Consider the following 12,272-nt stretch of genomic DNA (forward strand, 5'->3'; position numbering starts at 1 on the left):
TGAATGAAAACATTATATAAATGGGCTGAATGAAAGACAGTGTTGTGTAAATGACTTGCCCTTTACTCTTTATTTGGCTTGAGTCCTTTCATGAATTTTAATATCACACAAAGATAACTTGGATACAAATGATAATTTTATGTAATAAGGCAATAAACAAACACAGTTGGCCATACATGAAAACTAATTGTCTTGTAGAACTAAATACTGATTGACCATTGCCATCAAGCTTTTTATTTATCTACACTGAAGATTTTTCAGTGAATGTAAAAGATAATTCAACATACCAGACATATACAGTACAGACCAAAAGTTTGGACACAACTGTGTGTTCAAACTTTTGGTCTGTACTATAAGTACACCTTAAAATATTCTGAATATTGTGAAAAAGTAAAAATAAATGTCACTAATATCAGAATGTACATACATGTATGTGTTTCACTTACTAAAATGCACATATGTATGTGTAATCAAGAAATATTTCAAGACTTAATGTCATTTTAATAATGATGGCCTACAGATAATGAAAACTCACAACTCAGTGTCTCTGAAAATTGGGATATTGTGAAAAAGCTAAATATTAGAAAGCCATGGTCTCGAACCCTAATCAAGTAGCTTAAATCTGATTCAAACTGTCAATTATATATATATACACTGCTCAAAAAAATAAAGGGAACACTCAAATAACACATCCTAGATCTGAATGAAAGAAATATTCTCATTGAATACTTTGTTCTGTACAAAGTTCCATTTGCACAACAGCAGGTGAAATTGATTGTCAATCAGTGTTGCTTCCTAAGTGGACAGTTTGATTTCACAGAAGTTTGATTTACTTGGAGTTATATTGTGTTGTTTAAGTGTTCCCTTTATTTTTTGAGCAGTATATATATATATAAAATTTACTTTGGATGTTTAGTAACCAAAAACAAGACCTGCAATGAACTGGAAGCTGCTGCTGATCAGTGTTGCTCTCTGCACTGAATTTTAAATGGTCAAATGGTCAAAATGGATGCTGTCCAAGAAAGAAACACCTGCTTGTAAATCAATGCCTTAAACCTTGACTAAAGTTTTATGAAAGAAGACAAAGATTGTTTAGCAGCAATAACAATAAATATTTTTGGAGTTAATCAGAGAGTTTCAAATCTAAAAAGTACCAACTATCAAGCATGATATTAATAGTATCATGCTAGGTTAGTCATATCCAGACAGACTATAAAAAGTCATCAACCAACTTGCTCCATCAACGCTGCTCCAAAGAGATGTTCAGTATGTGAAGTGACATTATATTAGGGACATTCACCCAAACATTAGTGGGAATATGGATTTTGGACAATGTGGCTCAGACAAAATCCACAATAAATTCAAATCTAAGCTAAATTAGAAATAATGATTTTTCAGAAATTAAGAATAACTAATATGTTCTTTAAAATTACAACTGTGACTGTATTCTTTTTAGTACCAAAATAAAGGAAGTTTATTTGTCACACACACTTAAAGTTTATGGACTAACCACATAGGTTTCAAAAACAAGCAAACAAAAAAACACAGAAAAGCTCAAACACACATCTGATTTCACAAGAGTGATCGGATTTACAGTAGCAGTTAGTGTAAACTCCTACTGTAGTTGCAGTAACTCCTCTGTCAGGACACATCATACATACGTACCTCTACTTGGCAAAGTCAAAAACTGACAAGTTTTCCAAACTAACATACAAAACTGTATAAAAGAAATGAACACTTTCCATAATTGTGGAAAAATCTATCATCTCTATGGTAAAGTTTGTGTTATGGGTCCTTTTTCATTTGCATAGTTTAAAAGGTTCAAAACAAAGTGCCTTTTCCAGAACCCACTCCTTGGGTTCAACTACCAATGGGGAAAAATGCTGAATACAATCAGCATAGTGTTCACATTTCCTCAGTCTCATCCTTTCATCTCTCTAAGCTTAGAGAGATACTTAGTTCTTCTTTCTGCACCTTCGTCATTCAGGGTGACAAACGTGTGTGGAAGCTGCGTGGTCGGATCATCATGCTGACTTTGCGTAGAGAGTAATAATCCGAGTCTTTCCAAGAGTACCAGACAATCCCATCAGGACCCAGTGAGCCACGTCCTTTTGGAGTGTAATGGCCTCCCTGTGGAATTGGCAATATGAAGTAAACACTTGTGTTTCTGAGAGTGTACTATTAGGAGGTTTCCGTTTGTGCTTACCCTGTAGTAGACTCCATTAAGGTTGGCATAGAAGCACTGGTTGTACCACCAGCCACCGTGAGAGATCTCAGCACAGATGTTGCCAGTGTCTGGAGTACTGAAGTGCTGCTTGTCATGGTACCAACCGAAGGAGTCCTGCACTGTGCCACTGAAACCTGACACATGGAGACGGTACTGATGCTCCTCATCTTCCACACTGAAACAAGCATAAGAAGAGTCAGAAGTTTTTGCAAACCCATTAGAAATACTTCGCAAAGGACTGCATTGTAGTTGTTTTCACCTGAAGCTCTGGTAGAGGGCATGCTTATGCTGGATGCTCCAATCTTCCAGGTCTATGCGGAGGCTGTAGTCTCCCTGGGTACTCAGTTCATGGATGTGATTGTTGCCCAACCAAAACTCTGAGTGCAGGTCACCAAATCCATCCCTGTATTCCCTCCAGCTGCGGTCAAAGCTCACAGAGCCATCAACTCGCCGCTGGATCACGGTCCAGCCACCACCTTAAGAAATGGAGACCCACAAAGATGAAGACCTCCAAATATTCCTTAATTCCATGTCAGTCCAATCTGCAGCTTAGTGAAGCTGCAAAGGGGAAACTATGGCAAGTTTGTTCAAACACTTGATAGATTCAAAGAATGCAAAGACCATTTTTTTCCTACTTTCTATTTGTAGTATCATGCTAGTAGTGCAACTAGTAGTATCGAACCTCTTTAAAATCTGCATGTTTTAAAGAGGTTTTTCAAAGGTTTCGCTCACCATCTGTGTCCATGTCACAGTAAACCTCCACCGGCATGCTTGCAAGCAATGGCACCACGGTGTAGAGACCTGATCTCCTCACACCGTTATAGTAGATGGAGGCACAGTCTATGGGACAGTTTCCCACATGCTGGATCTCTGCAGGGATAGGGTGTGAGGCAAGACTCGGGACAAACTGGGATCTTTGGCTCCCTCTGGTGGAGCATCACTACATGAACACGTACCTGGATGCAGGGCTTCTTGAGTATTCTGCAAATGATTGGGCCGAACTATATTGATGGAACAGTCTGAGCTTCTTTTGACTTTATCCATCAGAAGGGTCAGATTATGTAACTGGTTCTAGACAGAAAGATAATTTGGTAACAATTTTAGCCAATTCAGAAAAACGACCCAAAGTAATACAAGGAATTACAGGTGGACATTATACCTGCAGGTCTAGGATGAGGGTGCCCTGCAGATGCAGCAGAGAGCTGGCCTCAGCATAATGAACCTCCAGCTCATGGAAACGCTGCTCCAAAGAGATGTTGAGGTGGCGCTTCTCTTCACTCTGTTATATGAGTGAAGTATGTGTCAATATTGGACAAACGCACACAAAAACACAGTGAAACTGCTTAGCAGGTTAGGATCACAAAGAGAAACTGTAAGTGCGATGACTGAAATGTTTTATCCAGTTTAGTATAACAATGAAACCTTATTGAATGTAACTATTGTAGTAGTTATTGTATTTAGACCTGTGTGCTTGAACTATGAACAAGATATTGTCAAATCCAGGGACAAACTTTAATGTCTTAACATTATAAAGTTTGAATTTCTACCTAAGTTTCTCATTGGATTACTTCATGAATCTAACAATACAGTCAATTTACTACATGAAACTATAAAAAAGAAGACTACCAATTACAGTAAAATGCAAAATAAATAAATTAAAGAATGCCAGACTACTAGGCACAGAAACTATTTAACGCTTCCTAATTTAAGAAACTCCCTAAATGCCTTACTTTTGAAAACACTTGCAACTTCCTGTTTCAGTTAGCTGTGCTGCACACCTGACCATTGGTTGCAATAAATTTCACAAATAAAGTAATTTTAATTCAATCACACATACATTCCAACTGACCCTAGTTAGAAAGCAGCACATGAATCTCAGTATATTACTTAAATTAATTTAAAAAGTTTTCTATTTCAGGAAGCCCAGCTGATTACATCAAGTCAGCATTCACTCCTTCTGGACAAAAACACTTGGAAAAACCTATAGAAGACACTTTTGTCATTAAGTCTGCAAAAACATATTGCTTGTTTCCATTTTTTTTATTATTACAAAAGTGTTCTTGCTTCACCATGCCCATAATTCAATATTCACCATCTCACTCATCCATTTTCTTTACTTTCTTATCCTTGCAAGGTCTCAGGGAGTGGTGTCATGCAGGGAACACCCATGGCAGGTCGCCAATTCATTACAGGACAACAAAGACACATACTGGACAAACAATATGCATACATACCTTTGTATCTAATGACACTTTAGAGAGATCAGTTAACTAATTAACCTAGCAGTCATGTTTTTGAACTGTGGAAGGAAATTGGAGTACCCCAAGTGAACCATTGTTTACACGAAGAGAACATGTAGTCTCCTTGCAGAAAGGCCCCAGGCCAGGATTCAAGCCTGGAACCTTCATGCAGCAAGGTAACTGCAGCCACCATCTGTAACTCATAGATTCAAATTCAGCTATGAAACATACTGACAAAGAATAATAAAAAATAAATAAATCAGGACCCTCAAACCCAGAAGATGTCCATCAACACACTAGTTCTTTCCAACATCCACCTGTAGTCACTGAGTGATCCAGCTGAGCGCCTCTTTCTATATAAGCCCATCACCTGACAACACATGAGGCAACACGTGGAGGAGGAGGCCAATCCTGTTAGTGACTAAGGTCAAGGACATTCTGGGATGGAAGCCAGCTCGATTACCTACAAACATGATTAGTCTACAAAAAATGGTATTTATTTCAATCTTGGGGTGGATAGAGGTAAAGTTTTACACTACTCAACTGTAAGTCCATTTTTTACTATTCAAATATTTGAAACGAACATAAGACCAAGAAATATACATAATTAACATTCTATCCAAAGACCTTCCTTAATGTCTCACACACTAACACTTATATTCACATTTTCATGTGTCACTGCAGACAAACTCAAAGCTGTTAAAAGGATCAGTCCTAATAGCTGACCCACATCTGCTGCTTCAGTCACCTGCAGCTCGAGGACTTTGATGCGATGCCGGTGGTTCCTGAGTTCCTCCTGCAGCTCGGAGATGGTTTCCTTCAGAGCCACGATCTGCTGCTTCCTCTCCTCGTTCTCGTGCAGCCAGTAAGAAACCTCGTCAGAGCAGCGGAACATATCCGGGCATCTTCTCTCATCCAGCTGGGGCAGCGTGGCCACCAGCCGGCACGTCCCATCCTCCATCAGCTGTCAGAGAAGAGGATTCGGATTAAAAAGATTTTTTTTATTAATTATTTTATGTTTTTTCTTTTTAACTTAAAGTATATATATATATATATATATATTACTGGGGGTTTCAAATAATAAGTCAATCATTTAGTTATCACTTAAAATGTTTAAGGCAAAACCTTGAAGCAACCCTATGCTGCCAACTTGAAGAAAGCGGTCTGAAAAAAATATTATGTGCCAATTTATCTATTTAACGTGGTCTGCCTTATTGGTGAGATCAAATCACCGTCAAGCTTTTATAAAAAAAAAAATTGTTGTTTTCTTTGGGGTTTTTTTACCTCACACATCTCTCTAGATTAAAAATGCTGATTATTCTATTCTGAATCAAATACAGCTGCTATAATGTGATTTTGCCAGATGTAGTCACACACGTGAAGCAAATTGGTCTGAATGTTTGTGTTTCATGCACTGCTGACTGACATATAGTGTATATCAAAGGTTTGTGTTGTGATAAATGGTAACATGATTAATATTTTCAGGACTTTTTCCACTTCTAATCTGGAATGTATCTGGGCAATTGGATTAAAAATAAGATGACATATTTTTTTTTATTTCAAATAAAATTTGAAAAGCCAGTATAGTGGATGTCATGCAAAGATGCTAGCACTCTTAAACTATGTTTAAGCCTGTTTTGAGTTTATTACAGCATTTTGTCTATTTTGCTGGTTATCTTCTATATTGATAATGCTTGCCCAGTCTGTGAGGGTGTGTCCTTTTCACAGCCCTCTACAGATTTTTAATTGGACCTTGTCATTGATTTGGATGCATGGTTTGGACCTTTGTCGTGCTAAAATAGGTTCCTCTTCATCCTCAGTTTTCCAGAAGCCTGAAGGTTTTGTGGTGGCACAAACAGTCCCAAAGACTGCCATCTGTGTTGCCGTTATACTTCTTTGTCCATATCTATCATTAACATGGAAGATTATTGGTACATACTGTATATTACACAGCCATTACTATCGAGAAATCAGCTACTTAGCTGTTGCTTAAAACTTCTTGGGAGCCTAACCAACTGCATCTCTTCTTCCCTTTTAATTGATCTTGAATCAATGTCCAGTTCTTGGTAACATCACAGTTGCACCAGATCTTCTCTATTTATTGATGACTGTCTTAGTGTGTTCTATGTTATTTCTAATTCTTTAAATGTCTTTCCATGCTCCTGACTGACACCTTTTGATAGTGAGATCCCTCTAATGATTTGGCCGAATAGACTAATTAACAAAGACACTTTAAGTGTGGCAGGTGTGTGCTGACTTATTTTTAACATGAGTGTGACTAGTGATTAATTCTAAACACAGTCAGATCTGCAGTTATGATAGGATATTCACACATGTGTAACCAGATTATTTAAGGCTTTTTTATCCCTTCAAAATATTTCAGTTTTTGTCAGTGTAATTTGTATAGGTAAAAGGAAAACTGTTGGAAATAGTTTGCCTTGAACTTTTACATCCACCATATCCAAACATCGCCAATAAGCCAATTAAACAAGTGCAAAATGATACACAAAGAAGCTTTGTTGCTTTTATGTTATTTCTTATCCAATTACAATGGCTGTCCGTCTCATAAAAATACTTGCAAAAATAATCTGTTGTGAACTTTTTTTTTAATTTATTTATAAAGTTTCCAGATGTTCCTTCAGCAGTTTTCTAACTCCAAGCGCTGCACTTGCGTTTACCTTGAGACCCCACTGGTGTGACCAATACATTTCTGAATCTATCCAATTTGAGAGGTGAGGATTATAAAACTTCACTTTCATTTTACATTTCTGCAGAGATTAAACTTTTTATGTGATGCTTTTTCACACTGTACTATCTTGACTTTAAATATTTTACAGTTTAGAATAGCTCCATAGCTGATGTATTATGTTTTCTCATCATTTCCATAAGCCATACATTAAATAATCTACCTCCACAACAATTGTATTTGGTAAATAAATGCTTCAATGTTACTATACTCTTCCAAAGAGAGCCTAAAAAAAGATGAATCCCATTAAAAAAAAGCAACAGTTAACAGTAATAAACATGTTCAGAAACATGACTTTTTAGGTGTTAGTAGCTACCTGGTTTGTGTACTCCCCACACTGTGAACCTCCACCGTTGCGTGAAGTTGAAGTGTTCAGGCTGTCTGCTTTGGCCTCTGGGAGCAGCAGGATGAGAAAGCAGAGAGTGAAGCCCACACTCCAGCTGAGGAGGCTGAATGAGATCAAACCCATCACTGTCACAGGGTCCGTCTGTCCCCCGCCTTTTCACTCAGGATGGGCTTAGGATGTGGAAGTATGCGCTTCAGCATCTGATGCTCCGCTGGCTTTCCCTGAATGAAAACAAAGGGAGGTTAAGCTACACTGTAAGCCAAATTGAAAATCTGACCACACTTTAGGAAGATGATGTTGTAAGAAGTTGTAAAAAAACAGGCCAGTATAACTTGTATCTGAGTACAAATATAACATTTCCAGCCTAAAGCTAAGAAAACAGTGCAGTTCTCACCCCAGCTATACAGCACCTTCTAACCCCGTCATGGCTCTGTTTGGGCCAGGGGGTTCTCTCCATTGTTAGTTAAATTCTCCTCGTCTTTATCTCCTCCTGAGTTGCTTTCTCTTAGCCCATGTCTTCCTCGTTCCCTGTCGGTGTAGAGATCCTAGTCCAATAATCCACCTCTAAGAGGATTCACTGCAACTGAGAAAAGGCAGGGAGCATGACAAATAGGGTGATAAAATTCTGACGTAAAGTGAGAAGTATAGAAACATGGTGAGAAAGTAATTTTTTTGTATTTGAAAATTTATTTTATTTTAAACTTTACATTTTGTATGCATAAAGGTAAACCAGTTTTTCTTAAGAAAAAACATTGCTTATGAAAATAAAAAACATATTTTCTGTTTTTCCTTTTTTCAAATGTCACACTCTGCAACAGAGTGTCACAATCTGTGCTTCATTGTGACTGTTTTATTTATTTTACTTAATAATTCTTCATTTGCTTAAAAGAAGAGATCAAGTAATTAATGTAAGAATAAAACAGTTCACATAGTAAAAATTGTTTCAGGAGTTTTTGTTTTTCTTGAGCATCAACAGCAGAAACTCCTACATCAGCACTCAGAGAATAAACATAACCTACTGCACAAGCACAGTAATCCTGCACTAAGCTAGAGGTAATGAAGACTAACGTGAGTAGGAGTATAAGGGGTGCTGATCCTATTACAGTATCCAAGCTGCACTTTACATTTTTATGCCCTGGTCTCTGACTCATTAACAGACTGCACATATTTTGCAGGAAAAGACTCCAAAGTACCTTAAAACAAGAATATGTGCCAGTAGGTCTGAAGGGTTTGTAGGATCAAAATAGACACAATTGCCCTGGAAGAGAACTTGAACCAATGATGTGGTTCATCTTTCAGTATAAAAATCCCACGTCAGTAGTTTGAACTGAAATGGTAGGTGGGTTGTACTGTAGGTGTCAAAATCACTGTACAAATTTTCAGAGGTAAAATTTAACTGATAAAAAATATTACAAACTAAATGTCACCAACATGGTTTGAAACTAATTAGATTAAAATTGCCTTTGCTCCCCTACTTTTCCAATAAACTCTTGATCCCACCCGGAGATGTAAAACCCAGTGATTGTAGAAGAAGTAGGAATGTCCTTTTGTACAAAACTAAATTTAGGAGTGTGGGTTCTTGCTGGGAACTCTGACTTCCTCCTACGGATTAAAAAACACACATGCCAGGTTAATTAAGCCTCTTTAAGTTACCCTTTGGTGTAAGTGTGTTTGGACGGTTGTGTGTCACTGGCTTTCCCTGTGATGCACAATGACCTTTTTGGGTCGTACCCTACTGACCGCTGAACAAACGGGTCATTAGGTTCTTTGTGGGAAAGAAAACTGTAATTCAAATAAAGCATGTTAAATGGAGTTTATTCCAGACCTCTTGACCAGACCTTCTAACTCTATTATTCAACTTTGAGAGATGAGAATTTGTAATATTGGCACCTCTGTTTTTCACTTCCTGTGGAGTAAATGTAATTACCAAATCTACTTTCTCCACTGCATTGCAAACGTACCACATGCAAACCGAATCACACGCATAAACCATCTGGAGTAAAGTGCAATTGAGAGAAGTGCGTGTGAGTGCGCGTATGCGTGCGTGCGTGCGTGAGTGTGTGCGCGCACAGCCACAGGGTGGCGCCATTTGACAGTTTACTGATCTGTTGGGTTTTGATTGTAATCATAAAATTTCTCACTTCAATAAACACACAAGCTTTTAAAAATTCAAGCATTTAGACAAGATCTCATCATTGAATGAATGATGCTTGAATGAATTTTATTACTAAGAATTAGTCCTTTATTGACATTTAATGTGTTTAAAATACCCCTCTAAAAATCTGGGCACTCCTGTAAAGAGCCATTAAGTTCTCACTTCTCACTGATTCCTTGAATTTAAACATTATGTGAATTAATGTAAATATTCATGCATGTCTTGTATTAGATTTTTTTTTAAATCCTCACTGAGGAAGAACACTGGTAAAATTCCATAAAACAAGAGAGTGGAGTTATTTTGGTGTCTCTGTTCCTATATATGTGTTATATATATGTTATATATATGTATATGTTTTTGATTGTTAGAATTAAACAAATGTAAGGATAAGATTAACAAAATATAGTAGTATGCATCAAACTACATACTATTGCATTTTGCTGCATAGCAATATTTAAAATGAGAAAACCTTCTAATTTCTTAGAAGATTGCAAGTGCATCATGAAACCCTCTAAAAGTATATTTACAAAGTTTTGTTCAGCAGAAAAAAAAACCCCTAAATGTCCTAAATCTTATAAATAAAGGAAAGGTAGAAAAGAGGATTCAGTCAAAGTTTCCAGTATCAGACACTCATGAGTCAGCAGAATTATTGAGGGAAAAACTGCTCTCATTCGGGCATTTCAATCTCATCCATGACCACTGGTGGAAAAAAAGTCCAGCAAACAGGCAGATTGCTTCTACATATATTTATAAAAAGAATGGGTCAATCTTAGTAGCTCAGTGACTTTCAGGGTTTTACCTTGATACAATACCACCTGTGCAAAACAGCCAGTTGTAAAATGTTCTCTTACTATAAGAATGTGGACATTACAGGATCAAAGTGAAAGGCCATGTAAAACCAAAGAGTGAGGTCAGTGGATGCTTAGGCACTGAGTAGGCAGAGATCACCATCTCTATTTAGAGTTGATAGTGACCTATCTCCAAACCTAATTGGAGTACAGTGTGTGGAGAGCTTCACATGATGGGTTTTCCATGGGCAAACAGCTGGATCCACTCTTAAATCACCAGGTGTAAAGAGTTGATGCAGTGTTTAAATTAGATCTCCACTAGAACAATGAAGCTGAGTCCTCTAGAGCGATGATTCATGCTTGGCTGTATAACAGTTCGTAAATCAGAGAGTTGCCAGCAGAATACTACACACTTGACAGGATTGTGTCTAGATTAAAGTTTAGTGCTGTGGGGATCATGTTATGAGGCTGTTTATCAGGAGTTAGTCTTGACCACTAAATTCCTGTGAAAAGAATATCATCATTCCAAGACATTTTAGAAAAGTTCTTGTCTTTGTGGAAACAGTTTGGTGATGGCCACATCCTGTTCCAACATTAACTAATCAAGGTTTATAAAAATATGGATGAGGTAATTTGCTCCTGACCTCAATCCAAGCACTCATGTCCAGCATTAGTGTCTGACCCCACAAATGAGCTTAAGAACTTGCTCCTATACCTTGTGGAAAGAATGTCCAGAAGATCTGAAGCTGTTATACCTCTAAAGAGTGCACAGACATCCTATTAAAACACCATTTGATCAGAAATAGTATATCACTCCAGTTCAAATGTGTGCAAAAGCAAACAAAAAAAAGCTTAATGAAAACATGATTAGAGTGGGGTCTGCAATAACTTGCCTTCATTTTGAAAGATATACAAACTAGGTGTGATTTTTGATTTTTCTTTTCAACCTTACTGATTGATCACAGTCACTCCTTCCTCTCCTGCTTTTAAGATTGCTTTTAATGAAATTGTGATAGATACACACATGGGACAGCTTATGTGGCAAATTGTGGAATATTTGTGGTCGCCCTGCAACTTGAGAGTTTCCTTTCCCCCCTTTTATTACCTTTTTATTGTACTGAGTTTACTTTACCTTTGGGTTTAAGCTCAAAGAAATCTGATAGGAGTCAGAGCTGACAGAGAGCTGTGGGATATAAGACAGTGTTTATGAGTGTCCCCTATGCTTCACATCTCATACAGTCCAAAAATAAACCTGGGTTGTTCTGCTACATTAAGTTCAAGTGTTGATTACTTACCTGAAAGGCAGTAGATATATTTACTCCAATCCTTTTCTTCCATTACATAAGACGCAAAAAACATATCTATAAAAGACACCCCCCACTTATATAGTTGTAATGATCTGTTTCTTTTTCATGGCAGTTATTAAACACAGTGTCAGAATTAATATTCTTGTTCATCCTCCATGAGTAAATAAGCAAGAACGCAGCATTTGATAAACTACTTTTCCAGCTGAAATTGACTCCAAAATCAATACATGCTGATGGTGCAAAAAAAAAAAGGCAGAAATGCATGTGTTGCATTAAAAAATAAGAGTAGAATCTAAAGTTTTATTAAAAGGTCATCACAAAATTATTTTGCCTTTCACTCATTCTCATAAAGATCTATACTTCATTATAGATATTTGAGCAGTTATCAAAAATATAAGTTTTTGTGTTCTTGTCATGTTCCGTGTTTTTCTCTGTGTTTATTTTGAGTTTCCTGTGTATCTGT

The 12,272-nt window shown here is 37.2% G+C and overlaps 1 protein-coding gene across 1 annotated transcript; it reads right to left on the reverse strand.

Moving 5' to 3' along the window:
- Positions 1-898: 898 nt before the first annotated feature.
- On the reverse strand, positions 899-8,060 carry LOC102237942 (fibrinogen-like protein A). Its single transcript, XM_005800267.2, has 9 exons — positions 7,954-8,060; positions 7,530-7,780; positions 5,216-5,431; positions 3,387-3,506; positions 3,184-3,298; positions 2,960-3,097; positions 2,487-2,703; positions 2,207-2,402; positions 899-2,130 (listed from the first exon to the last, which is right to left on the reverse strand). The coding sequence occupies exons 2-9, from the start codon at positions 7,680-7,682 to the stop codon at positions 1,984-1,986; spliced, it is 1,302 nt and encodes a 433-aa protein (XP_005800324.1). The 5' UTR covers positions 7,683-7,780; positions 7,954-8,060; the 3' UTR covers positions 899-1,983.
- Positions 8,061-12,272: the final 4,212 nt, after the last annotated feature.

Source organism: Xiphophorus maculatus, chromosome 15 (genome assembly GCF_002775205.1).
Source record: "Xiphophorus maculatus strain JP 163 A chromosome 15, X_maculatus-5.0-male, whole genome shotgun sequence".
In the NCBI taxonomy this organism is placed as follows: domain Eukaryota; kingdom Metazoa; phylum Chordata; class Actinopteri; order Cyprinodontiformes; family Poeciliidae; genus Xiphophorus; species Xiphophorus maculatus.